This window comes from Panthera tigris, chromosome F3 (assembly GCF_018350195.1).
Source record: "Panthera tigris isolate Pti1 chromosome F3, P.tigris_Pti1_mat1.1, whole genome shotgun sequence".
Classification (NCBI taxonomy): domain Eukaryota; kingdom Metazoa; phylum Chordata; class Mammalia; order Carnivora; family Felidae; genus Panthera; species Panthera tigris.
The window spans coordinates 2,508,442-2,536,414 of record NC_056678.1 but is presented as its reverse complement, the minus strand read 5'-3'; the positions used below and the strand labels follow the sequence as shown (position 1 = coordinate 2,536,414).

General features: G+C 60.5%; 1 protein-coding gene across 4 annotated transcripts; it reads right to left on the bottom strand.

The window, feature by feature from the left end:
* Nucleotides 1-655: 655 nt before the first annotated feature.
* EPHX1 (epoxide hydrolase 1) lies at nt 656-27,225 on the bottom strand. 4 transcript variants are annotated; one of them, XM_042976390.1, is made up of 9 exons: nt 27,110-27,225; nt 14,323-14,510; nt 12,386-12,566; nt 6,337-6,564; nt 5,736-5,865; nt 5,126-5,325; nt 3,792-3,900; nt 1,386-1,502; nt 656-941 (listed from the first exon to the last, which is right to left on the bottom strand). In XM_042976390.1, the coding sequence occupies exons 2-9, from the start codon at nt 14,503-14,505 to the stop codon at nt 740-742; spliced, it is 1,350 nt and encodes a 449-aa protein (XP_042832324.1). In that variant the 5' UTR covers nt 14,506-14,510; nt 27,110-27,225; the 3' UTR covers nt 656-739. The 4 variants fall into 4 exon arrangements, with proteins under 4 accessions (XP_042832324.1, XP_042832321.1, XP_042832322.1 ...); XM_042976387.1 differs by lacking the exon at nt 27,110-27,225 and adding an exon at nt 26,471-26,575; XM_042976388.1 differs by lacking the exon at nt 27,110-27,225 and adding an exon at nt 23,207-23,257.
* Nucleotides 27,226-27,973: the final 748 nt, after the last annotated feature.

The following is a 27,973-nucleotide window of genomic DNA, read 5'->3' as shown; positions in this document are numbered from 1 at the left end:
TCTGCCCCTACTGGGCCAGGCACCACCCTTAAACTGTGAGGACAGGTGGCCCCTTGCCTAAATTTTTCTCCCCATGGGACAGGGACTCCGTTCTGGGCACCTGCCAGAGAAGCAGCCTCCCACTGCTATCAGGGGGCGCCAGAGGCCCAGGGGGGCCCTTGTGCACAGGGTAGGTGGGTGGGGGCGGGGGGTGGCTCCATCCTGCAGGGGCGAGGCTGGGGCTGGGGCTCCATCCGGCAGGGGTGGGGTGGGGCTGGGGGGGGGTGGGCTCCATCCTTCAGGGAAGGGGGTAGGGGTGGGGCTCCATCCTGCAGGGGCAGGGCGTGGCCCAGGCCTCCTGAGACCCCACCCCTGCACCGCCCAGCCTCAGGTCCTGCTGGGTGTTCTAGGTGCCCAGGACACCCGGTGGGGGGGGTCGAGTGGGGCCTCCTTCCCCAGCCCAGACCGTATGCCTGCCAGCTCTCCTGGGAGGGGACCCCATGTGGGGCCGGGACGAGCAGAGGTCACCTGGTTCCAGCCGCTCTGAGGACTAAAATCATTTATCGGCATCCACCTGCGTGTGGGAGGGTGCGTGCAGCGCGCTTGGGGTCCAGGACGGGCAGGGGAGGGGGCGGGGGTGGGGATACACCTTCGCCAAGAGAAGCGGGGGGGGGGGGAAAGGGAGGGGGATGGGGGTCCGCACTGGGAGGGGGTGGCTGATGGGGAGGGAGACTCGGCCCCCGGGGCCACCCCCGTGGCATCAGGGCAGCTCAACCAGCCCCACGAACTTGCGGATGTCCTGCGCCAGCAGCTCCGGCTCCTCGAGGGCGGCAAAGTGGCCCCCGCGGGGCATGTAGGAGTAGGACACGAGCCTCGGGTACTTGCCCTTCACCCACCTCTCCGGTACGTGCATCAGCTCACACGGGAAGGCGGCCAGGCCGGTGGGCACCGACACCTTGACCCTGGAAGGGACAGAGATCCCCTGAGAGGCGACGTCGCATCCTGGTCCCCTTCTGTCCCCACAGCGGGGGCTCAGGGACGGGGCGGAGGGGAAAGGAGGTCAGAGCCAGGGTTGTGACCGCGCCCTCAACTCCATCCCACCCAGGGCCTTTCTGGAAGGGCTGGCCAGGCTGGGGAACAGGGCCAGGTGGGACGGGTGTCCCCTGTCCCTCTGCTGCCACCTGAGGGTCTCCGTGTGAAGGTCCAAGGGGCCCCTGAAGCAGGGGTGGCACAGCGGGCCGGCCCCGCGTTCCCTTCCTGAGCTAACTCTAGACGCGCAAGATTTCTCCCAGCACCTCCGGCCTGCCCACAAATTCGTTCTCACGCTGGGCGTCTGCCCTCGGGTTCAAGGCCGGCTTGTCTTGCGGCTCCCTGCCCTGGAGGCCTCTGGGCTGGGCCAGGCTTACCGATCCTGCTTGAAGAGCTGCCCCCTGTTCTCCTTGTAGAAGCGCTGGGAGGAGGTGATGGCGCCAGTTGTCCAGTAGAGCATGACGTTGGTCAGCAGGTCGTCCAGGGAGAACTTTCTGCGGAAGCAGAACCAGACGGCCGCTGAGCCCCGGGTGCACCAGAGGGCAGCCTCCGGGCCTGCCTGCTTTCCCCCCTCAGACATCACTGTGACCGGGGCACAGGCAGGCTCCGCCCAGGGTCACCAGCCACCGTGATGGCAGGTGACGCGGCATGCGGACCGTGCATGAGGCAGGTTCCGCTGGCCCTCACGGCCGCCCGCACCCCGGACCACCCCCAGAGCGGTCCCACCTGGGCAGGAAACAGCAGGTGAGGACAACCGAACCCAGGGGCTTTGGGCTGGTCACCACCGGGTGCCCGGAGGTGGCTGCCCACCTCTGGCCCTCGAGGACCATCCCCAGGTGGGCTCGCCCCTGCCGGGGCCTGGGCAGGACGGGGTTTCCAGGCAGCGTTTGGAGCCCCTGGACGCGCCTGGCATTACCCACAAGCTTCCCGCCAAGTGAGTCACCCTAGGAGTCATGGGGCCCTGTGCAGACCCCCCCCCCTCAACACACACACACTCAGGCTGGGACTGCTGAGCAGGGGGACCCCACCCAGGCTGCGGGGCTCCACCCTTGGGGAGGAAAGAGCCATTTGGTCCTCTTGACCCTAGAAACCCCACATCCACTGCGCACAGACCCGCCAGCTTCCCACCCTGTCCCCTCTCGTTCCCACAACGCCCTGCCAGTGCCCTCGGCCACCCAGACCCACCTGCTGGTCCGCAGACCCCAGGGGACTCCAGCTCTGGGGACGGGTCCCAACCCTCGGTGCGTCCCCATGGCCACGTGCCACCCACAGCCCCCACCCCGCCAGCCTCCCTGAGGGAACCCAAGTCTGCACAGAGCTCCCCTCGGGCCTTCCCTGCTCCATTCCAGTCCTGGGGGCTTAGGAGATCTAAGCTTCCTTGTCGGGGGGCCCGATCCCTCCATCCGCCTCCAAGTCTCCCTCCCCTGCCCACGGTCTGCCGTCCGATGCCACCCGGGCCTGCCTTCTGCCTCCCCTCCCCTCCCCCGCCCCACCCCTCCCCCATGCCTCGGCACCCCCCCCCCCCCGACGCTGCAACTCTCCATCCACACTCACCCTTCTCACTACGTTCTATCTTCCCAGACCTCCCTCCGTCCCCCTCCCAGTAAGCAGCCAGTAAGCCAGGGGTTCCCCCAGCACCCCCCGATGCTGCCCCACCTGCGCTGATGCCAACTGTTAATTTCCCCGAGCACAGAGAGGGTCATTTCCTCCCATTGGACCCCTCCCCAGGCTCAGATGTCAGTCCCGTTCCCCAGTGGGCACCTGGCACCCAGCACGTCCGGGACAGAAGTGTGCTCTGTGCCCAGCCCCTCTCGGACACACGCTCACGGACGCAAGTGCACGCGCACATGCGTACTTCGAGGCACCCCTCCTCCGCCCCCCCTGCCACCTCCCTCACACCGACCCCACGATGCCCTGCCTGCCCCCCTCGCGGGGGGAGGCCCCGCAGCGTCACTGCGCCTGCCCAGCTCTCCGCCTCCAGGCCTCTGCCGAGCCAGCCTTTCCAGGAGCACCTGGTGTTTTCTCTTCGCCTAAATTCCCTTCTTCCACCCTGTCCGCCGGCAAACTCCTACTCATCCCTCAAAGCCCAAATCCAGTAGATTCTCCCAGTCATTTCCGCCCCGCCCCTCAGACAAGGCAAAGCCTCCTTTCTCTGGACGGTCTCTCAGAGCTCATCCGTCCACTACAGATTTGTCGATTGCGTGCCCGGCATGGCCTAGACACGGTCCCCGCGCCCGAGGAGGGAGCCAGCCCCCTCTCCCTCTGCTCCCACACCGGCACGGAGTCCGGCGCTCTGCGTGCCCCCGAAGTAACGAAGACAGGGATGGATGCTGCAGAAGCCGGGTCAGGGCTGGCCGGGTAGCAGAGGCTGCAGCCTCAGAAGCTTCCCCAGTCTTTCTGAGGCAGCGTCCAGGGTTGCCTTCCCCGGGGCACACGGTCAGGTGGCCACGATGCCGGGCTCTCCTGGGTTCAGAGCGGGGGGACCCCGGGTGATCGCTGCCCTCTGGACCCCCTGATCCCGGGGGGCGGGGGTGCTATTTAGCAAATGGAGCATGGACGTTCTCAAGGGCTAGACCCTGGTCTTGACCCCTCCGCGGCGAGGCCCGGAGCCAGTCGCTGGACCTCTGTCCGCTTCCTCATCCGGAGGACCTGGCGCCGCGTTCACCGAGGTGAGGGTCTGAGGAGCATCCGGCAGTGAGTGGAAGGTGCTGGCCGTCGGCCGGAGGGACGCTGGCTGCCGGGACGCGGGCCCACGGCTGGCGGGGCGGGGGTGGGGGGCTCACCTCTCCAGGCCCCCGTCCTCCAGCTGTTGGAACTCGTAATCGGTCCAGGTCGAAAACTTCTCCAGGATGTAGGCAGCCAGGCCCGCGGGAGAGTCGTTCAGAGCGCAGCCTGGCGAGGGGAGAGGCGGGGAGTGACACAGGCCCGGGACCCGCGAGCTGGCCGTCAGGGCACGGGGTGCTGCGGGCCCCACCGGGCGGCGCCCAGGTCGGAGCACGGCTCTGCCCCAACTCTTGGGGTGCTCTACACCCCGTCTACTTAACCCTTGGCCTTGGAATCCCGATCTGAGTAAAAGGGGGACACCCTCACGGCTTCTTGGGACCCCACCCACTACGCGGGCAGCGTCCTGTGTTCGGGGAGGTCCACAAGCGAGATCTGTATGAATGCTGTTTTTTAAAAGGTGGGGTCTCAGAGGCACCCGGTCGGCTCATTTGGTGGAGGGTGCGACTCTGGATTTCGGGGTCGCGAGCTGGAGCCCCTTTTGGGTGTAGAGATTACCTGCATACATAAATAGACCCGGGGGCGCCTGGGTGGCTCAGCTGGTCAAGCGTCAGACTCTTGATCTTAGCCCGGGTCATGATCTCAGGGTTTGTGAGTTTGAGCCCCGCCTCAGGCTCTGTGCGAACACCGCAGAGCCGGCTTGGGATTCGCTCTCTCCCCCTCCCCTCTCAAAAATAAACATTAAAATAAATGAATAAACTAACTAAAAAAAAAAAAAAAAAAAAGGTGGGGTTGGGGCGCCTGGGTGGCTCAGTCGGTTAAGCGTCCGACTTGACTTCTCAGGTCATGATCTCGTGGTTTGCGGGTTCAAGCCCCACATCAGGCTGTGTGCTGATGGTGCAGAGACCGCTTAGGAATCTGTCTCCCCCTCTCTCTGCCCTTCCCCTGCTCACTCTCTCTCACGATAAATAAACATTTAAAAAGAAAAGGTGGGGCTTTTGGTCTATACGCTCTGATCAGTGAAAAGTAAGAAGCAGCCTAAACGTCCAAAATAGGGGATCTGTTACAAATGGACACGACCCCCTCCACCCCCCACGGTCCTGGGGCTGCCGGGCCCCCAGGCTTCCTGCTCCGTTCAGGCTCGTAGAGTCCAGGGGTCAGGGGTCAAAGCCAGTGCACATGGCATTCAGCTCAAGCTGTCGTCTGGGACAATCGACCTCAAGTGACCTCAGCGGAGACACGCAGCCTAAGAAAGAGCTCAGGTCCCTCCCAGGAGGTGTGCACCCCTGGAGCGCGGCTTCTGGGGCGGGTGAGCTCCCCCCCCCCCCCCAGCGCCCGGCTGGATGGAAGGGGCGTGACCCCCGCCCTGGCCGCCGTGTCCCGAGCGCCGGCTCACCCACGGTGTCGGGCTTGGTGCTCTGGATGTGCATGTAGCCGCTCTCCCGCAGCGGTCTGTAGAAAATCTTGAAGGGCAACATCAGCTCCACATCCCTCTGGGTGAAACCGAAGAGCCTCGGGCAATGCCGAACCAGGAAGAGGGTCAGGATGCGGCCATTTAAAATGAAAGCCATGTTCAAGTGCAGGCCTTTCACATGGCTGTGAGGGCAGAGAGCGGGCCCCGGTGAGGCTGGCGTCAGGGCCAGGGCCAGGGCAAGGGTGGGGGGAGGCCGGCAGGAGGAGGGAGGCGTTGGGGAGGGGGAAATACAGAGTTTCCAGAAAGTTCTGGCTTCTCCCAGGGCTCAGGCCACCAGAAGGGTCCACTCTGACGTTCCCCTCCTCTATCTGTCCCTCTCTGTCTGGGCACCTGGCCCAGCGTCACCAACCCCGTGTGATACCGAACGGAGAGGATCCACACCAAAGAGCTCTGGGCGCGGCTGGGTGACAGGGGCCCCTCCGTCCTCTCCCCCTGGGCCCACAGACACCCCGCCCGGTGGCCCCCCGCAGGCAGATCCCGCCGCCCCCGCGCACACAGTGACCTCGCGGGGGCTGTGCACACGCACACTCACCTGGGCACCATCTGGGCCATGTGGGTGCAGATCAGGGCCCCCCAGTCCCCGCCCTGAATGTAGAACTCCCGGAAGCCCAGCCGCAGCATCAGTTTGTAAAAGATCCTGGCGGTGACCACTGAATTCAAGCCTGGTTGGGAGGGAAGGAGAACAGAGTCACAGGAAGTCACTCGTGGGGTCCTCTTGGGCTCCTGTGAAATTCCTCACACCCCTCTTGCCCCCCGCTAGGGTGACAGCAGCTCACAGGAGGGGAGGAGGCGTCCCGGGGCCCAACGGTGGTGGCGAGGCCGCGGCCAGTGCCCCGCAGGGAGCGAGCCTGGCGTCCGCGTGGCAGGGAGGGACAGCGAGGGGACAGCCAAGCAGCGAGGGCGCGATGGGCTCAGGCCATACACCAGTGTGCTCCTGTGGGGCTCGGTCAGCCTCGCTGGCCCGGGACAGCCCGGGGCCCAGATGCGGGGAGCTCCCGAGGGCACGGGAGTCGGGGCCCCGGGGCCAGCGTGGGTCACCACCGCTCCTCGCCCGCCTCAGAGCCCGAGAGGGTGTGCTGGCTCCCCGCCTGGCGGGCAGGCCTGGTCCACACCGCCCCCCGCAGCCCCCATACCCTTTTTGGAGGCTGCCTCCGAGAAGGCGTAGCCAGGAATGGAAGGGCAGATGACTTCGAACACGTGCTCCTCGCTCAGGCCGTGGTTCGCGGGGTCAGTCAGGAGGGGGATGATCTTATAAAACTCGTAGAAGGAGCCGGGCCAGCCGTGTACCATCAGCAGGGGCTTGGGGGTGCGGCCGGGCGGCAGCTGGGGCGGCTTCACATGGACGAAGTGGATGTCCAGCCCTGGGGAGACGAGCACAGTCAGGCCGGCAGGCATCGGAGATATTGTCTTTCTTTATTTTTTTAATGTTTATTTATTTTTGAGAGGCAGAGACAGCGTGCGAGCCGGGGAGGGGCAGGGAGGGAGGGAGACACAGAATCCGAAACAGGCTCCAGGCTCTGAGCCGTCAGCACAGAGCCCGACGCGGGGCTCGAACTCACGGACCGCGAGATCATGACCTGAGCTGAAGTCGGACGCTCAACCGACTGAGCCACCCAGGCGCCCCAAGATTTTATTTTTGTAAGTCATCTCTATGTGTCTCCCTCTCTCTGCCCCTCTCCTGCTCACACTCTTTCTTTCTCAAAATGAATAAATGAACTTAAAAAAAAAAGTTAAGGGGTGCCTGGATGTTTAAAAACCCAGAGGCGAGAGCTATTAAAGGGCTGTTCCCTTCCCGGAAACCGCCTGACCCCGGGACCACCTCGGGGTTCCCCAGGACGTCACAGCACGAAACACTGAGTCGTCCGGACAGCGGCCTGCTGTGGCTGCACCCAGGTGCCGCGGGCCTCGTCCCCGCGCTGGTGGCCTGGCCCGGGCCCAGCGAGCCTTCGAGAGTCTTCCCCTGGCTCCCCAGCCCGGGTGGTCCCAGAGGGCCTCCCTCCTCTCCATTGCCTGCCGTCCTCGACCCTCACGCCCCGAACTTTCTGGGGTCCTCTCTGCCCCTACCCCCGGGCTCCAGCCTCTGTGCCGGCTTCCCTGTTCTGCAAGGAGACCTGGGCCTCCCTCGGGGGGTGAGGCAGGGCCTCCAGAGACAACGGCATTGCTGATCACAGGGAGGCCGAGGTTCAGGGCCCTTGTCCCTTCGCCTCCAGCCTCTGTCCCGGCGGGTGCTGGGCCAGGACACCCCCCTCCAGGCCCCTCGCCACCCGCCAGGCCCGGGCCCAGCTCTGCTCCCGGATTCTGAGCCCGCAGCCTGGGTCTGGGGTGCCTGGGGCTCCACAGACCTGCCGGGAAACAAGGAGGGCTTCCTTTTTGATTTTTAACATCTGTCTTCATTTTTTTTTTTTTTAAAGTTCATTTATTTATTTTTGAGAGATAGCACGTGTGAGCAGGGGAGAGACAGGGAGAGGGAGAGAGAGAATCCCAAGCAGGCTCTGCGTCGTCAGCACAGAGCCCGGCTCGGGGCTCGAACCCACAAACCGTGAGATCGTGACCTAGAGTCGAACACTCAACCCACTGAGCCGCCCAGGCACCCCTTCGCTTTTAAAATTCAAACATTTAGGGGCGCTGGGGCGGCTCAGTCAGTTAAGCGTCCGACTTCGGCTCAGGTCATGATCTTGCCGTCTGTGGGCTCGAGCCCCACGTCCGGCTCTGTGCTGACAGATCGGAGCCTGGAGCCTGCTTTGGATTCTGGGTCTCCCTCTCTCTTTGTCCCTCCCCTGCTCGTGCTCTGTCTCTCTCAAAACTAAAATAAACATAAAAAGCAAGAAAATAAAATTCAAATATTTAAAATTCAAAAAGGATACAAGGGAACAGTGAACAGTCAGCCTTGGCCTCGGCCCTTCCCCCAGCCACCAGTCCCCTCCCGGGGGACAGCTTCCAAGGACCGCCGTGCGCACGCCAGCACGGGCGCGAATGAGTGGGTGTTCCCTAACTTTACACTCAGATGAAAAGGTGACAATCTGAATTCGAAATAACCGCACGCCGTGCAGTATGTTCCAAAGGAGGTAAGGTCTCCTATGAATAGGAGTGCATTCATTTTTTTTTATTTAAAAAAAAAAATTTTTTTTTAAACGTTTATTTATTTTTGAGACAGAGAGAGACAGAGCATGAACGGGGGAGGGTCAGAGAGAGGGAGACACAGAATCCGAAACAGGCTCCAGGCTCTGAGCTGTCAGCACAGAGCCCGACGCGGGGCTCGAACTCACGGACCGCGAGATCGTGACCTGAGCCGAAGTGGGCCGCTGAACCGACTGAGCCACCCAGGCGCCCCCGAATAGGAGTGCATTCAGCAACGCGGAAGGACCCCGGGATGTGTTGTCAAGTGGAAAACCACGTTCCAAAATAGAATGTACGTAGGGTTCTATTTTGGCTCAAGGCAAGTTAGGATCTGTGAGCCTTTTGTAAAAAGTCTGCACTGTCACAGTCCAGAGGAGCCTAGGGAGACATGGAAACAAAGCGTAATGGGGTGTCCGGGATGGGGTCCCGGGAAAGAAATACAACATTAGGTGAAGACTGAGGAAATCTGAGCCATATCCCATTGTCTGTGGACACTGTGTTGTTCAGTCTTTATTTTATTATTATTATTATTTAAAAAAAAAATTTTTTTTTTAACGTTTATTTTTAAGACAGAGAGAGACAGAGCATGAACGGGGGAGGGGCAGGGAGAGAGGGAGACACAGAACCGGAAGCAGGCTCCAGGCTCCGAGCCATCAGCCCAGAGCCCGAAGCGGGGCTCGAACTCACAGACCGCGAGATCGTGACCTGAGCTGAAGTCGGACGCTTAACCGACTGAGCCACCCAGGTGCCCCTATTATTATTATTTTTTAATGTTTATTTATTTTTGAGAGACAGAGGGACAGAGCATGAGCGGGGAGGGGCAGAGAAAGAGGGAGACGCAGAATCCGAAGCAGGCTCCAGGCTCTGAGATGTCAGCACAGAGCCCGAAGCCTGCTTTGGATTCTGTGTCTCCCTCTCTCTCTGCCCCTCCCCACCAAAAATAAATTAACATAAAAAATTTTTTAAAAAGTAAAGATGTTTTTAACACTAAGGGAATCTGGATAAAGTATGGACTTTAGTGGAGGTATTAACATATCAGTACTGGTTCATTCCTTGTAACAAATGTACCAGACTAAGGTTAACAGTAAGGGGAAACTGGGAGTGGGTACAGGGGAACTTCCCGTACCGTCCTCACTATTTTTCTGTAAATTTGAAATTGTTCCAAGGAGCGCCTGGGGGGCTCAGTCAACTGAGTGTCTGACTCTTCATTTTGGCTCAGGTCATGATCTCACGGTTCATGGGTTAGAGGTCCATGTCAGGCTCCCCACTGAGTGTGGAGCCTGCTTGGGATTCTCTCTCTTCCTCTCTCTCTGTCCCTCCCCTGCTTGCTCTCTCCTTCTCTCAACATAAGTAAATAAGCATTCTAAATCAATCAATCAATTAATCAATCAATCGTTCTGGGGTTAAAATAAGTGTTTCCAACAGATGAACGGAACAGAATCACAATAAACCTGGGCATATGCAGTCAACTAAGCTTTGACAAGGGAGCCAAGAACACTCGATGGAGAGGAGACAGTCTCTTCAGTAAATGGCGCTGAGATAATTGGATGGTCAGATGGAAAATAATGAGACTGGACCCCTACCTCACACCACTCACAAAGATGAACTTGAAAATGGATCAAAGACTTAAATGTAAGACCTGAAACCATGAAACTTCCAGAAGGAAACAGACACAGAGCTCTCTGACGTGGGTCTTGATGATAGTTTCTTGGAGGCTACATCCAACTAAAAGTCTTCTGCACAGCAAAGAAAACCATCAACAAAGCGAAAAGGCCATCTGGGGAACGGGAGAAACTAACTGCAGACCATGCATTTGATAAGGGATTAGTATCCAATGTACATAAAGAACTCCTAACAACTCAATAGTAGAAAAACAAATAACTCAATTAAAACAATGGGCAAAGAACCTGAATAGACATTTCTCCAAAGAAGACAGACAACAACCAACAGACACATGGAAAGATGCTCACCATCACTCATCAGCAGGGAAATGCAAATTAAAACCACATTGAGATACCACTTCACACCTGTCGAATGGCCATGATCAAAAAAGGGGCACCCCTGCTCTCTCTCAAAATGAATAAATAAGCTTTTTTTTTAAAGACAAAAAGAGATACCAAGTGTTGGTGAGGATGTGGAGAAAGGGGAACCCTCGTGCACTGCTGGCTGGTGGGAATGCAAACTGGTGTAGCCATTCTAGAAAACAGGATGGAGATCCCTCAAAAACTGAAAAGTGAAATATGGTCCACTAATTCCGTTTCTGGGAATATATATAAAAAGATAACGGGGGCACCTGGGTGGTGCTCAGTCAGTTGAGATTTTGACTCTCGATTTTGGCTCAGGTCACGATCCCAGGGTCGTGGGATCAAGCCCCGGGTTGGGCTCTGCACTGAGCATGGCGTCTGCATGAGATTCTCTCTCTCCTCCTTTGCCCCTCTCCCTCACTCGCAGGTTCCCTCTCTCTCTAAAAATGATGATGATGATGATGATGATGATGCACCCTCGTTCACTGCAGCGTTATTTACAGTAGTCAAGACAAGGAAGCCACCTAAGTATCCATCAGTAGATGAATAGATAACGAAGTTGTGGTCTCTCTCTATAAATATAAATGGAATACTATTCAGCCTTTAAAAACGAAGAAGCCTTGGGGGCGCCTGGGTGGCTCAGCGAGTTAGTGTCTGACTCTTGATTTCAGGTTCAGGTCCTGACCTTGAGTTTCATGAGTTCGAGCCCTGAGTCAGGCTCTGTGCTGACAGCATGGAGCCTGCTTGGGATTTTCTCTCTCCCTCTCAAGCAAATAAAATAAATAAATAAAGTTAAAAAAAAAAATGAGGAAGCCTTACCATTTATTTATTTATTTATTTATTTTTAATTTTTTTTTAACGTTTATTTATTTTTGAGACAGAGACAGAGCATGAACAGGGGAGGGTCAGAGAAAGAGGGAGACACAGAATCCGAAACAGGCTCCAGGCTCCGAGCTGTCAGCACAGAGCCCGACGCGGGGCTCAAACCCACGGACTGTGAGATCGTGACGTGAGCTGAAGTCGGACGCCCAACCGACTGAGCCACCCAGGCGCCCCAGGGAAGCCTTACCATTTATGACAACATGGGTGGACCTTGAAGGCACTGCGCTAAGTGAAACACGCCAGAGACAGAAAAAAGACAAATACCGCGTGATCTCATTTATGTGTGGGATCTAAAACGAAACGAAAGCCGAAATCGTAGAAAAAAGAGACCAGAGGAGGGGTGGGGGCGGGGGAGCCGGAGGGAGGGGTCAGAAGGTGCACACCCCAGGTCGAGGTGAGCCCTGGGGGCGTCCGTCCAGCCTGGTGACGGGAGCTGGCGCTGCTGTGGGTACGTAGGGAGGTTCAGGGTAAGTCCCGAGAGCTCAACACGGGGAGAGGAGTTTGTTCTCTCCTCGTATCGTCTCTGCAGGAGAAGCTGGATGTGAGCTGAACCCCCCCCACACCCCCTCTCCCCCCACCCAGGCGATCACTTCACAGCAGATGTCAATCAAACCATCATGCCCCACGCCTCACGCTTACCCGGTGATGGGCGTCAGTTACTTCTCAGCAGAACTGGGGGAAAATGCTTTTCCGCCCAGGAAACTATTCCCTCACCCCAAATGATCTTGAGGTCACCTTGCCAAGACAGTTTTGGGCGGGAAGGGACCTCCCAGGTGATGCCGAGGGACAGCGGCGTCCCACAGCGGCAGGACGCCAGGTCTCAAGCCGCAGACAGGGAGGGCAATCGTTCTCAGGACTTGACCGCCGGACCGAGCGCCCTTGAGCAGTCACGGCGTCACGGACTCCAAACCCTCACGGAGCGGCGGACCAGATTCTGCGTATCTCTGGCTTTCAAATTACTGACGTGTCTTCCTGCCTCGCTCTAAAGCCCACTGGATTCGTGGGGACTCTGCATCCTTTTTGCCCCAGTGAGGTCAGCCCGTAAATACACCCCAAGGACCAGAAATTGGATCCTAAGTTGGGTCCGGGGCCCCTCCGGCAGCTACAAGGCCGCTCCTGAGACGCACACCCCTCTCCCGCTGGCGTCTGGGGAACATACCTTCGATCCTGGTCTTGAAGTGAGGGTACCTGTTGAGCATCTCCACCTGCTTCCCCCAGTCAAATTCATTCCGCCAGTAGGAGAGGATCTTCTTCAGGTAGTTGGAGTTGAAGCCATAATGGAAGCGGCTGTCCTCCAAAGGTGGGGTTAAACGGGTCCCGTCGATCCTGCGGTGTAAGTCCTGGAGCGAAATGCAGGACCCCAGGGAGAGAGGGGTGGGTGGGGCAGAGCACAGAAGGTTTGTTTCCAGAAGGCGAGCAGACCCGCAGCGGCCAGATACTGTGACAGGGGAGGCGAAGCCAAGTCCCTCGGGGAGGGTGAGGTGCCCCGGGTCCGCCACAGGTGCCCTCGGGGTCGTCCGCTTTCCCCAGAAGGCACCTCGTTTCCCATGACCGCAGCTGTTCCCGAAGCTGTGTCCTTCACCCTCGACGTCACCCGTATATCTCCTCTTTGTTTTTAAGTGCATCACCGCTACATGCATCTTTAACGGACCTAGGCTGACCTCTGGCGGGGACCGCCACACTTTTTTGTAAGAGGCCAGGCACTATGAACGTTCTAGGCCCTTTCCAGCTGCAGCTGGCCCACTCTGTCCTCGCAGCGTGGACGCAGCCACAGACACCGCGCGGACCAATGCACACGGCTGTGTTCCCGTAAAACTTTATTCGCAGACACTGACGTCTGAAGGCCAGGTGGTTCTCACGGGTCACGAGACATTATTCTTGTTATGTCCTCAGCCATTTTAAAGATGTAAAGGCTATTCTTAACACGGGGGCTGTATAACCCGGGGGGGCAGACAGATCTGTCCCAGGGCTGTGGTTTGCGGACGCGGGTACACAGCACTGAACGATACGCCGTAACTCGGCTGGGATAAGATGACAGACCGGGAGAGAAGGAAGGTGTGAGCCTAGCAGGCGAGGCCAGGGGACCAGCCCGGGCCCCCTCGGTGTCCTCCATAGCACCCCGGGCTCCCAGATTCCGGACGTTTTAGACTCCAAGTCTAGGAACCCACGAAAGGCGTTATCCTCAGCCTGGTTTCTCTTGGGCGCAGCCCAGTTTCTGCTCTGTACTCTTTTCCTCCTCGGAAATCTCACGACTTGGGCACTTGTGAAAGCACGTACCCCCTGCTCATCTCTCAGCTACCTTTTCTCTGTGCACCTTCCTTTCTCAGCCACGGGACTAGGAGCTATTGGAGGGAGGGCCCCTCTCTTCTCCGAGCACCCAGCCCGTGCCTGCACGCACACGTGCTCCGACGAGCTCAGAACGGGAGGGGACGTCCGGGTCACCCTCCTGGCCCAGCTCCCACGGCAGCACACCCCCCTGGTCACGTCCCAGCTGACTCCAGCGTGCAGGGTGGGGGCTGGGCTCTGGAGCTGAGGGACCTGGGTTCAAATCCTGCTCACCCTCGGTCACCTTGGGTAAAAAGCTTCAATTCCTGCACCTGCAGAGGGAACGACGGTCCTGCCTCCTACGGGGACTGAATGGGGCCTCGAACAGCTGTCACAGAGCAGGCGCGTTACCAATGCCTGCCCAGCATCTGATGTCACCACGGCCCTGCGTCTCACTCAGGACCCCCGCCCAGGCCCTGATGACAACCTGCTCGCTTTCTCTGGCTAAACTCACCCCCAGGGTGGCAGGAGGGAGAGGAGGAGGGGAGAGCAGCTGCTGTCTGTGACCCGTGATGCCCGCGCCCAGGGCCAGCTGGCACCCCCTGCCCACCTGGTGCTGCCGGGCTCTGGGCAGGGGAGGGAGGAGCAGAGGGGCGGGTGGGCAGAGGGGGACGGGGTGGGCACGGGGCGGGCTGGGCACGTCTCTGTAGGATGTGCCCCTGGCCGGTGTGAGAACAGCGGAGGGCACCCCACTCCCAGCCTCCCCGGGGAACACAGCCAGGCGTCCCCGCCCTCCCCTCGGCTCAGCCCCGCCTGGGGAAGGGGCCTCACCTTGATCTCCTCGTCTGACGTCTCCACCTTGAAAGGGCGGATGCTCTCGTCCTCTGGGGCCGTGGGCCTCGCCCCGGGGCCCCACCACCCATCTTCTAGTGGCAGCGTTTCCTCCTTGTCCCGGGAAACAAACCAGTAGACGACAAAGGCCAGCACTGAGGCGAGGAGAATCTCCAGCCACATGATTCCTGCAGGAGCGAGGAGGGCCCGTCAGTGCAGAGACCCCCCTCCACCCCCACCCCCGGCCGAGACCCTGACCCCCACCCTCCCTCCCACCCAGCCCCCCACTGCGGGAACTTGTGAAAGAAGAGTCTGAGCACGTGGAAGAAACAGAAACCAGCAGGAAAAAGACAAGAGCTGTGGCATTCATCCACCGAATTGGGAAAATACCAACACAGGGTGGCCTCTCGCGGCCCTGGATGCTGGGGCTGCACTTCTGAGGCCTCTTGCTTTTCTAAGGGGCCTTCTGCTCCACGCTTCTGGAAGCTTCTCTCCACCCTCGTGTGTGTGTGTGTGTGTGTGTGTGTGTGTGTGCGCGCGCGCGCGTGTGTGCGCGCGCCCCCACCCCCAGGAATGCTGGGCTCCTGAGGCTCCGCCCCTGGCTGTCTCTGGGAGGGGCCTGTCCCCAGGGTGTCCATCAGGGGCCGGGCGCACCCGGTTTGGGCCCGGGGAGCGTTGGGGGCCCGAACACGGCCACGCGGCTCAGCTGTATTTTTTTATTTTTTTTATTTTTATTTATTTTTTTATTTTTTTAATGTTTTTATTCATTTTTGAGACAGAGAGAGACAGAGCATGAACGGGGGAGGGGCAGAGAGAGAGAGGGAGACACAGAATCGGAAGCAGGCTCCAGGCTCCGAGCCATCAGCCCAGAGCCTGACGCGGGGCTCGAACTCACGGACCGCGAGATCGTGACCTGAGCTGAAGTCAGACGCCTAACCGACTGAGCCACCCAGGCGCCCCCCAGTTGTATTTTTTTAAAGGAGGCTCCACGCCCCTGAGATCATGCCCTGAGCGGACCCTTAACCCACTGAGCCCCCCAGGAGCCCTCAGCTTTTTTTTTAAAACAGCTCTATCGAGGCATAATTCACGGGCCATATAATTCGCCCACTTAGAGTGTTCGATCTGGTGATTTTTTGTGTATGACAGACAGTGCGGCCATCACCCCAGCTTGACGCGGGGAGGCGGGGAGGCTGGGGAGGCCTCAGCCCTGCCACCAGGAGACTCAAGTGAGACCTTTCCCTTTAAGGAGGCAAGGGCACGTGGAGGGCACCGTCGGAACCGTAGTGGCGGTCACTCCTAGAGAGAAGCTAGGAGAAATCAACATCTAGCAGCAGACTTCCCCACCACCTCTCCGGAGCACTGGCAGAATCTACTAGAACTCGACATTCACAAACGTGAGGACTCCGCGATTCGCCCCGAGGCGCAGACCCAGCCCGAAGGTGCCCGAGGGTGCGCCACACCGAGCAGCTGTAGGTGGGGAGCCCCACACCTAGAAACGTCCCCGACGCCATCCGTCCACGCAGGGGGGCCCCCAACGGTCCGCACCGAACGGGCCAGACACAAAACGGCACGTCCCGCAGACCGTTCCTAAAGGAAGGCCACTGTCAGGGCCACGAGACGGCAGCGTGGAGTTTCCTCTGGTGGTGGGGCCCGGCCCGGCACTCACCGCGATGACAGTGTGCAGGGGGCACAGGCCCGTGTGTCGCCTGGGCCAGAGACACCCGAGGAGCCAGGCTCGGGCAGGTGCGGGACACAACTCAGGGGTGCACGGGGTCACCGCCGCGGGGACACCCCGTGGGGAGCCTGGGGTGGCCGTGGTCACGGGCCTCCCGAGCCTGCACGCCGGCCCTTGACTGCGACCCCCGCCCCGCCCGGGTTCTGACTCTTTACTCGGCGATATCTGAGGGTTCGGAGCCTGACTGCCACAAGGTAACGGCTCTAAACGCAGGAGGTCAAGCCAGGCAGGTGCTTCCCGTCGCCGGTAAACGGAACGTCGGCCTCGGAGTTTCACCGAAGGCGGTATTTCTGTTAGGCTCGGGGCAAAAATACAAGCTTCAAAACCGTATGTACACCTCATTTGAGGCTTGGTCCTAAAAGCCGAAGTCAACTCTTGTAAGTTGAATGCGGTCTGGAAGGCACCAGAAGTCACTCGTTCTTTTCAGGTAAGAGATTCGGATCGGGGCCCCGGGAGGGGAAACGCAAACTGGCTCGTGGGACCACGGGCGGGTTCGGCGGTCACCGCGTGGCTGTGACCGTGAGCCCGGCCCTTTGCAGGCACAGGAGGTGGGTCACAGCCCTGTGCCGCAGGAGCTCATGCTCTGGTAGGACAGGGCAGACAGATGAACAAGTGATGACAGCCGTCTACACAGACGAGGAGACGCGTGCAAACGCGGCAGTGGTTAAGTCGGCCACAAAGGCTGCACGGATGAGCGGGGAGCGGAGTTTTAAGGATAAACAGGGATTTACGAGGCCGGGAGACAGTGCGCCGTGTAAGCAAGGAGCCTCTGGGATCTACATCCGGGTTCCGCGCAGGTGTGGACACTTGGGACCTCCGGGGCTCACTCTTTCCATTTCTACCTGCACCGGCCGAGACGGGTCTCTACCTCACCTCCTTTGTACGCGGTTTCCTTTTGCATGATGAAGCCGGGAGTTTTAACTCAGAAATCGGGTTTGCCATTCGGATGGCCCTCCTGTAAATTACAAGCCAAGACTCCGGAGCGAGGCGAGGACGGGCACTTGGGGAGGGGAGCACGGCATGGCTGTGTGAGAAAAAGGGGGCCTGGGCAAGTTCCTCAAAACTCGGCACCCTAACCCCGGCCGCTCCCCAAACGCTCCCTCGGGTTGAGACACGGGGTGGCTGAGCCTGGCGGCTAAATTGGCCCCTTCCTTCCTCGCGATGGAATCGAATGGAGGGAATCGTTGTTGTTGTTGGCAAAGCTCAGCTAAACACTGCATTTCCTGGTGCTCCCTGCAGCTTAGCATCGAGCTGAGGATTTGAAGGGGCGATTAGGTGCTGACAAAGAGCTGTAAGTGTATTTGGGGCGGAGCCCCCCCTCCTCCCCGCTCGTGGCCCAGACAGTACCTCCGTGTGAATTAGGAAAAGACCCCATTCTTCAAAACGCTGCCAGAAAATTAACCTAATCTGCTGCTTTTGTCATAGGATGCCTCCTTGCCATCTGCCAGAAAGCACTTGTACGTACATCTACATACATCTAGAGGATGACGTGCGTGGCATCCTCTAAGATTGTGCAGTGCACAACGTGCACAACGGTGCATGGATCCTGCCCGTGTGTGGAAGACTGGAAAGAGCCTGGACTCGGCTGGGAAGCACGTACCTTTTGCCCTTCCCCCTTCACGCTTCCTGGGGCATAGGTGTGATGCCTGGACTCTGGTAGCCATTTGGGGCCATGAGGTTTTCACCAGGACAATGATGGAAAATGGGTTCCTGCTAACCGCGGGACGACTTACTCCTAAACTTCCTTTGGGTGACAGGGAAACACATTTCTACGTTGTTTGAGCCACCGCTGCTTTGAGTTTTCTATTATATAAACCTTAACATCATCCTAACTGAAAAAAGTCAGGGGGGGGGGGAAATAATATATCCAGTTCCCCGTGGACAAACTCTCAACAACAAATGCTCAGCCTTCAAAATTGTCCTTTCGGTTCTTACAGATTTTATTTTTAGGTAACCAACGTGGGGCTCGACCTCACGACCCTGGGATCCAGAGTTGCAGGCTCCACCCATCCACTTCCTGACAGGTGTCAGAATGCAAAACACCAGTGGCCCCTGCCCCGCCCGCCCCAGCCCTGGGGGCAGGGAGGGGGCCTCTCTCTGCGGAACCTTGACCTCTGTTTACATACCATGTGGCCTCCGCAGCTGGTGTCTCCCCGTTCTCTCGGTAGAAGGGGAAGACTGGCCACCGGTTGGGGATGAAATGCGCTGTGACTGAGTCACAGAACGAACCTGTGCCCCTTCGGAGGAGGGATTATTTTATGGGTTTTTTTTTTTTAAATTTTATTTTTTAAAGGGGAAAGACCAGAAGGGCGACGGCCTTCCTGCGGCCCCACTTCCACAGTGCGTCAGACGCCCTCTCCACACAAGACCAATTGAGCCGCTGTGGCTGGGATCCTGCTGGGTGACTTTCTAGCGACCCGTCGGGGGGGGTAAAAAGGACGATCTGGAAACCCACAGGCCTCCGGAAACCAGTGGGTCAACAACGAAGCTGGCTGGGGCGCCAGAGAACCTGTGTCCGAATGGGGCCACCCTTTCCGCGAACGTGGCTCCCGCCGTCACCCCTGCACAGACAGACAGGTGCGTGTTTCCCACCAAGACCCCAGCAGCCCCCTGCCGCCTCCCCTGCTCGTGAGCATCTCAACATCCCCTCCTCGCGCGTCTGCGATCGCACCGTGACCTTGGGCCCCTGAATTTGTCTCCTTCGGGGTTCCCTCGCTGTCGCGGGCACTACCCACCCCCCGAATGGCAAGCCAAGAGCCCAGGCGACGTCTTTGAAACCCCCTCCTTCGTTCCACCCCCCGTGGAGCCAATCAGTCGGCAAGTTCCAAAGTCGATCTCAATCCACCTGCACGGCCGCCTCCCCTGGAGCAGAGCAAAGGCCCTGTCCTGTCCCCTCACACGTGCTCTGCCTCCCTGTCCCGCCCCCAGCGTGCCCTGTGGCCAGAGTGACTTTCTGCAGATACAAACCTGATCTTGCACATCCCTGGTGTAAACCCCGGGACAGCTTCCTGCTGTCCTTGAAACAGCGAGATGCTTGGTTAACCCTTCAGGGCCTGTGCTCTCTGACCCGCCCACCCCTCCCCTCCTCGCCCTCCTGCGGTGGGGGAGCACCCTCTCCCCTCAGCTCCTGAACCCCTGCTCATCCTTCAGATTTCAAATGCAGCGTCCCTCCTCCGGGCAGCCTCCCGTGACCTAGTTCAGCTCTGTGCGCCTCCCACCCCTAGCTCGAGTCACGGTCACATCTGTTCAAGGTCCTGCGGCAATATCGCCCCCACCCTCCCACCGCACCCCGGAAGTAAGCTCCCCGAGGGTAGAGGCCATGTCTTCTCTGGCTCCCCGCTGGTCCCCGGCACCTGGCACGTATTGGATGCTCAGAAAATCTCTGCTGAAAGAATGAATTTAAAAATTCTTCGAGGGGCGCCTGGGTGGCTCAGTGGCTTGAGCGTCTCAACTCTTCATCTCAGCTCAGGTCACGATCTTGCGGTTCGTGAGTTCGATCCCCGCGTCCTTCTGTGCTGACGGCGCGGGGGCTGCTTGGGATTCTCTGTCTCCCTCTCTCTCTGCCTCTCCCCTGGCCACACATCCGCACCTGCCCGCGCTCTCTCTCAAAATAAATAAACGTCAAAAAATAAATCAAAATAAAAAATTTTTCACTGACAATGTTGAAAATTTCCAGAGCTCGTGCCCAGAAAGATGGCTGAATTCTCCTTGAGGAGTTATATATATCATCTACTTCTTAGACTATTCTGAGACACGGGCCGTGGGATGCAGGGAGAAGGCTGAGTAGGTGGGAGGTGGTGTTCTGGCAAATTCCCCCTGAAGGAAGACTGGAGAGCCAGGGTGCCCGGTGGCCGGCAGATATCAGGATTTGGGATCCAGAAGATGAGGCTCAGACTCTGGACCTTGCTGAACACTAGTGGGGAGTCCTGCCAGCCTGTCCTCAAAGACCCCCGCCCCTCCCCCGGCCTCACACCCAGGCAGGTGCGAGAACCCTCAGACCAGCTAAGCCCAGCTCTGAGCGCACCTGTACTGGCCGGGGTGGGGGCCGGGCATCCGGGGCTCTTCTTCGAGAAAAGAGGCCGGGAGGGCCCAGCTCTGGGCACAGGAGGCCTCTGCCTTCTGCCCTGCTTCCTGAGGGTTTCCTGCCAGTGACTCAGACTCACATGGGAGCAAGGGCCTCGGCTCCTTCTGGGGGAGGTCTGTCTGGACAGCACACTGCGGGGCAGGGCGAGAACGGGGGAGGCGAGCCAGACAGAAAGTGGGGCGCAGGGGTGTGTGTGCCTCCCCGGGCCCCGCGCCGCCTTCCCCACACCTCTCTGGAGGAAGGCAAAGGAACATCCAGCGGAAAGGGAAAAGCAGATGGTTTCCCTTCGGAGCCAGGGCGGGCCTGCCAAGGCGGCGGAGCAGGGAGCCTCCCGCCCTCCTGCCGCCAACGCACGGCTCCCAGGGGCTCCCCGACGCCATCCCTGCTCGCTGTTGGGTCTGGTGGCAGCTGGCCCAGACAGAGCGGGAAAGCCTGGGGAGGGGGGGAGGGGGAGAGATGGGGGGAAGAGGGGAGAGAGGAGGGGGAGAGGACGTCCGGACCGCGCCCCCTCTGCCCCCACAGCCTTTTCCCCGGAACCCCAGTGGCCAGACGAGGACGGGGACTCAAGATGGGCGAGGCGGGATGGGCCCTGCACCCCTGCCCACGACAAGGGCCTTGTTTACCTCCTCCAGGCCGGGAGCCAAGCCCTGGGAGAAAGAACAGCCCAGAGCCAAGCCCCTAGGGAAGGGAAAATGCAGTTTGCAGGCAACCACAAAGCAGAATAATAGAGAAGTAAAAACGGGGTGGGGGTGGGGGTGGGGGTGGTGCAGGCTTCCTGGTGGGGGGGGGGCCCTGCTCTGGGCCGCAGTGAAGGGACATACAGCTGCCTTGGAGGGGACGCTCCGGCAGACCCCTCGCCCCCCAACCCGACTCTCCAATTGCGCCTGAGTGGACAGACAGACAGACAGACAGGACTTGTGTTGCTGGTGTTACAGGGGCGTCCAGGGAGCCAGGGGTCAGCCGGCCGGTGTTTAGGCACCAACCTCTGGCCTCCAATTGTGCTCCTGCCACTCGGCAGCCACATGACTTCAGGCTGGTGGCCCCACTTGTCCAGGCCTTGCTGAGCTGGGGATTCAAGGAGTTACCTCGGTCAAGGGGTGGTGCCCCCACACGGGCACTCGCTAAAAAAGGTTGTTGTTTTTTTTTTAATATTTAGTTTTGAGAGAGAGAGTGCCAGCAGCAGGGGAGAGGCAGAGGGAGAAGGAGACACAGCATCCGAAGCAGGCTCCGGGCTCCCAGCTGTCAGCACGGAGCCTGACGCGGGGCTCGAACCCACGACCCATGAGATCATGACCTGAGCCGAAGTCGGACGCCCAACCGACTGAGCCCCCCCGGGCGCCCTGGGCATTCACTTTTGCACTTAAATCCCGAGAACGCGACAGGTGGGTGAGAGGGGGCGGAGGCCGAGGGAACCTTCCCTGAAGACATGTGCTGCTGGGACCACGACAGGAAGCTTGGTGGTCTCTGTAGAGGAAAGAGCAGGCGGGACCCGGGGAACATGAGCCCCAAAGCCCAGGGTGGCGGAAGGCAGAAAGCGAGGGACGCCCAGCACCTGCTGCAGGGGCCTCGGTGGGAGGAGGGAGGCCACCCGGCTGGGCTAGAGGCCCCCGGCACCTCTGGGGGGACTCGGCCGGCCCGAGTCGAGCCCTCCCCAGGCTCGTCTACGCAGCCTTCCACGCGGGCCTGAAGCTGAATGATGCGAGGAGGGGCTTGGGGGCTCGCGCCCAGGGAGTCACTTGAGACCCTGTTCTGTCTCCTGGCTCAGTTGTCCATCGGTTTTAAGTGACAAGAAAAGGAGCCCGAGCGGACCACGGCTCGCCGCCTCGAGGAAAGAGCGCTGTGCTCCGTGGGGTTTCGGCACTTGGCATCTCTGAGCAGAGAAAAGACTCCGATTCCCGAGGATAAAGGTAGCGGGCCAGGTGGCGCCCGGCCGAGCACCCCGGATCTCCTTCCCAGCGCTGACCTCACTCTGCCGCCCTCGCCCCCCAGCTCAGCCAGCCCTTGACCAATGTGCTCCGGGCCCAGGACGCCTCCTCAGGGCTGTGTAACCAGAGAGCGCTGCTGGCTGGGCCCTGGCTGAGGAACCTAAGCCACCTTCCTGTCTGGACGGCAGCGAAAGGGCCTCTGTGCTTCCCGTAGGGCGGCCCCTCGGGCCCGGGGTCCGGTGTCTGGGAATGTTCTGGGCCTGGGGTTAGTTTGCTTGCGGCAAAGTCTGGGCAGCAAAAAGGAATAAAAGTCGCAGAAGCCAAAAACGACTTCTGGAACTCCATCGAAGGTCCTGGTGGACAAAACAGCCCTGCCTCTGTGGGAGGGCGGGGACCGGAGCCGGGTGAGGGGGACGAGGTCACCCTCCCGCACCTGGTGGCAGGGCCCGTCAGCTCCTGCGGAGACAATGTGGCCTAGCAAGCAGGTCCTCCCACAGGCAAAAAAAAAACCTGGAAAGCCGGAAAGTACATCTGTTTGCCCCCCTCCCCCGACCCCCCTAAAACCTGGTAAGAGACTCAGACTTCCCCGAGCTGTGCTGGTCACTGACCGGACTGATCCTGGTCCCGGAACCAAAGCGCTTCTCTTACTTTCCAGAAGGCCCCGTCTGTCCAGTCCCGACAAGAAGGGGAACACATGGGAGGATCACCACTCAGTGAGGCCAAGGGCGCCCGTCCCCTAGGGAAAAGCCAAGTCCCCGCTGCCCGGGGTGGTGGCCCTCAGGGAAGGCACAGGCCCACCCGGGCCTCCTGTTCCTGGTCACCGGTTTCCTGCGCCCTCCCGGGCTCCGGGGGCAGGACACAGCCAGCTGAAGGCCGCCCGTGGGTCCCTGGCGGGGACGGTCCGTCTGGGCACCACGGCCTTCTGCGAGGAAGCGGGGAGAAGCCCTGGGAGGGAAGGCTCTTCGAACACCCACTAACCCCGACAAGTGAGGGCTGGTTCCTTCTGTTTTAAAGAGACTCACAAAAACGAAGCTCGGGCAAAGCCGTTCTCTTGAGCCCACCGGCTCAGAAGCCCCAAGAAGACCCCTGAACGCAGTTTACCCGGCCTCCCCAAAGGCAGCAGAAACCCCTGTTCCTGACCTGACCTCCTGTTCCTCCTATGGAATCTTCTGGAACATCTCTGAGCTCCTCAGACAGAAGAGCCCTTTTGTTCCCGAAATGCAAGCACCTCCAGCGAGGCCTCAGAGGGGGAGGCTTAGCTGCAGCGGGACCGTGTCCCCAGCCGCCGGACACGGACGATGGGGGGGGCCACTTCAGGTCTGTGAGCCCCGCTGGGGGGAGGGGCGTCGGCCAGGCCTTCAGGAGTCAAGAAACGATGAACTAGGACCTCCCTTGGCAAGGTAAACACACCTCAGCAGAAGCAAAAACACCAGTTTGAACTTGGCTGGCTCAGCTGTGTTACGTTATGTAAGCAGGGATGGGATCGCAAGGTCCTCTCACGGGCGCCAGGGAGGATTTCCTGGAGCACCAACCACTTCTCCCTCCTCAGGGCAGCGGGTGGCTGGGCGCTCTGGGGGATCTGTGCGGGGGGAGGCCTTCTCCCTGCTGCACCCCACCTTGTCCCCATGGCACCCGGGAGCGTCTGCTCCTAAAGGGCCAGGCCCAGGCCAAGAACACCCACCGGCAGTCCCCCGCTGTCCCCAGGAGGCCCGCCGGGCTGGGCAGTGACACTTCTGTGTCGATCTGAAGTCCCTGCCCTCTGTCCCAGGGTTTGCCCCGCACCCTGGGGCCGGAGCCCTCACTGTCCTTGAAGCTGCCCTCAGCTTCAAGCCTGGCACGGGCTTCAAGCCCACGCTGGCCCCATCTGAACCGACCGCACCCCGCCTACAAATTTCCTTCCCTGATGATCAGTTTGGACTTAACCACACAGTCACCACCCACTGGAGCCACGAGGAGCCTTGCAGATAGATTGGCCCGGCCTCCTGCGTCCCCGGACCAGACCCGGGCAGGGGACGTCTCGGCCCGTCCTCCTGCGTCCCCGGACCAGGCCCGGGCAGGGGACGTCTCGGCCCGGCCAGTGCATGACCCCGCTCTTCTCTCCACACCAGTTCTCTGTCCACATCGCTGCGTTCCCTCCAATCACTAGTGATGGGCTCTAGGGCCCTTGCAGAGGTGGGTTTGGGGCATGCGATCCAGGGGGGCCCCCCCCGAACCAACACGCACCTGCTCTTTCTGCACACCCAGCCCCGGGTGGGTATGTTCTGGGCTCCCCCCTCGGCGGTGGCAACCCGCTCACGCTTAGATCTCCCTCGTTCATTTATTTTTAAGATTTTATTTGTAAGTAACCTCCACACCCAACTTGGGGCTCGAACTCACGGCCCCGACCGAGATCAACACTCACACGCTCTACGGACTGAGCCGGCCGGGCGCCCCCGGCCCTCGCTTCTCCCCTAAGCCCAGCTCTGTGTCATCCGCTCAAGGGTGGAGAAGTGGGGCCTGGGCCTGGGCCGGGAGCCCGGGAGGGAAGTCAAAGCTGTCGGGTGAGCGATGACCAAGCCTGTGCAAGCTGGGCTCTCGGATCAACGGCGGGGGGGGGCTCCCTGCGAGCTCCAGCTGGTGCCCGGACGTGAGCGGGAGGCTCCTGGGGGAGGTGCTCTGCTTCCTGCAATGGCCAGTGCTCCTTCTCGAAAGGCCCCCCCTGCCCAAGGGCATTCGGTCACTTCCGGCAGGCACCCTGCTCCCCGAGGCCGGTCTGGCCAGAGTGCCTAAGGCACAGGGGAGCACGTGGGTCGGAGCACCTCGGCCGCCCTGCTGAGCAGTTACTGGCCGTGGAGCTCCTCCCGTTCCTGGAACTGGGCGGTCGGGGAGAGGCAGCAAAGGTTCAGAAGTTCTGAGTCCTCTCGCTCTCAACCTGGTTCAGTTTATGCAAGAGGTCATTCACACCAAAGGACACTGCTGGCAGCCAGGCCCGCCCGCAGCAAACAGACCTAAAGCTCATCCATGCCAGGACTGCTCCTGCCACAGGGCCTTTGCTCCCGCTCTTCCCTCAGCCCGGTGCACTGTCATCCCCGACGGCAACCGGCCACTCCCAACTCCTCGGGGTCATTCAACCACCATCTCTCAGACGAGGCATCCCTTTCATCGGACACCCCCCTTCCCTCTTCCAGGGCTCTACACCCGACGGCACACGTACTCTACATTTTACAAGTTTAGTTTATCGTCCACCTCTCCCCAGCAAACCTGGGAGCCCAGTGAGTCCACGTTCCCTGCTGAGCCCCCCGCCCAGGGCAGAAGGCACCCCTGAGCACAGTCCAGCTTCCTCAGGGAAACAAGAGTGTCCTCACATGGCCCTCCAAGTGCGGACGTTTGGGATACATGCCGAACAATCCCAGAACTTCTTACTAAGCCAGGCCCAGTGGGGCTCTGCCCTCCAGCCCCTACCCGCTCAGGCAACAACCTCCAGCCATCGGGGCAGAGGCCAGTGTTACTTTCTGGAGCCCCCGAGGCCTCCTGAGAACGGTTGCTCTCGGCGATGCCGCGGAGGGGCACAGAAACAGCGTTTGCCAGTGTCCTCAGCAATTTCCCACCAGAGCTCACAAATCCGAGCAAAGGCGCTGAACGGACAGCAGGGACCCCGAATGCACAGGCCTCCTCGCCCCCCAGCCGGGGTGCCGCCCGGGCAGGGAGAGGGAAGTCTAGAAAGGGGGAGGGGTGTCTGCCCACGCGGGCACAGGGCACATTCAGGCTTTGCGGACCCCGAGGCTTATGGGGTGGGGGTGGGGGTGGGGGTGCGGGGTGGGGGGCGGGAGGGAGCAGGTGGAGAAAAAAGTCAAACTGCTTTCAAGACTGACCACTGCTAGAGCCGCTGCCCCCACGATCCCGTCGCCTCGCCTAGGCTTCAGAAAGGGGCGGGTGCAACTCAGGGCCACACGGCGAACTGGGTCCCAGGCCCGGGTCCCCTCAGGTGGCTGTAGGCACCCCTTTCCCCCCGGGGGCGGGGGCGGCGGACAGCGAAGGCAAGAAAGCGCCTTCCAAACTCAAGATCCCAGCAGGGTTTAGGGGTCCAGAGACAAACACGTGCTTTTCACCGCGGGGCGCGACGCACCCTGTTAGCAGAACTCTCGGGAGAGAGTGCGGGGCGGTGGGGGGGGGGGCGCCGCGCCCCTTCAGCCCCGGGGGCACGGAGGGGGCAGGCATGGGCGCGCCAGGCCCTCCGTCGGGTGCAGACGCGGGTCCCCGAAGCGAGAGTAAGTCACACTGCCCCCCGCCCCCCGAGCCCGCCCCCCGCGGAACCGCGCCCCCACACCCACTCTTCCCCCCGGGACCGCGCCCCGACACCCGTCCTCCCAGCGCGCGCCCCCAGTCGCCCCCCGACGCGTCCGCCCCCCAGCCCGCGCCCCTTACGGTCGTCGGCTCCAGGCCCCGGGCTCTGGCGCGCGCTCGCTGGGACTGTGGCTCCGCCGCCCCGGGCGCCCCCGCGCTGATCCCGCCCAGGCTCGGCCCCGAGGGGCGGCCGGGGGGCGGGGCCCACGGCCTGGGGAAGACCCGGCCGGGTTACCCGGGCGACCCGGGAAGGGCGCGTCACCTGCGCGCCGCCGCGCACCTGATCGCGCAGAGGCGCGTCCGAATGCGGCCACTCGGCCGGCTGTCTCGGGTGGGGGGGGGGGCGGTGGCTCGCACGCCGCGTGTCCTTCCCGCTTCTTCCGCGCAGACCTCGCCGCCCCTGCACCTCGCCCACGCGCGCGGCCACGCGCTGGCACACTTGCACGCGGTGTGCACGAAAGCGGGGCCCGTTCGCGATCCTCCCGGTGAAGACCCGGGTCTGCGGCGCCGACTCGGAAGCGGCGGGTGCTGGGCTGAGTGCTCCCGCGGGCACCGATCCCCGGACCTTAGCCCTGGGACGGCCCAGGGTCGGTAACCTGCTCGCGCCCCCGCGGCGCCTCGCTCCCGCGCTCCGCAGGCGACTGTCCCCACGCCGGGCACCCTCAAGCCTCAGCCGGCGGATGGCCTGTCGCGGGGGCGGGGTGCCGCGGACTGACTTACCCTCGGCCTCCTGCCTGGCCGCTCACCTCCGCCCCGGACTCTCCCCTGCACCCAGAGAGGCTGCTTCGGGCCAGCGGGCACACGGGACCATCGCTGCCTCCAGGCCTTTGCTCGCACCGCACCCGGAAATGGTGCCCTCCTGCAGGAGCCTTCTGTCACCCTGCGGGCCCTGGCATCTCTGTACTCTTCCAAAACTTGCCGTCTGTTACACACACACACACACACACACACACACACACACACACACACGCCAACCTTCCCCCAAATCTTTCACGTAGAAGTTCTGGCCGGTTCACCAAGGGACTCAAATTTGCTGTAACAAATCATGGTACAACTTAGGTCCTGGTGATGGCTGCACGCCCCATTCAACGGTACACTTTAGGAGGGTGGATTTCATAGTGTGTGAATTACATTTCAGTAACTGTTTTTATAGGAACTACAGTGGGGGCGCCTGGGGGGCTCAGTGGGTTAAGCATCTGACTCTTGATCTCAGCTCAGGTCAGGATCTCAAGGTTCTTGAGTTCCAACCCCCACATCAGGCTCTGGGCTGATGGTGCTGGAGCCCACTTGGGCTTCTCTCTCTCCCTGTCTCTGCTCTTCCCCTGCTTGTGCTCTCTCTCTCTCTAAATAAATAAATAAACTAAAAATAAAAGATTAAAAAAATAAAACCAAGTAACTGCGGTGAGACTGTCACCTCAGGGCTCACTGCTGGGTCCTAACACCCTCCTCCTTGTTTCCATCATCCACCCAGCACTAGAATATGAAATCTACGATAGTGCAAGGCATTTCCAATCGCAGTCTGTGTATATGCAGTCCATAAATAAATAAGGCAGAGTCCCAGTCAACAGGGCAAAGTTTAGACAG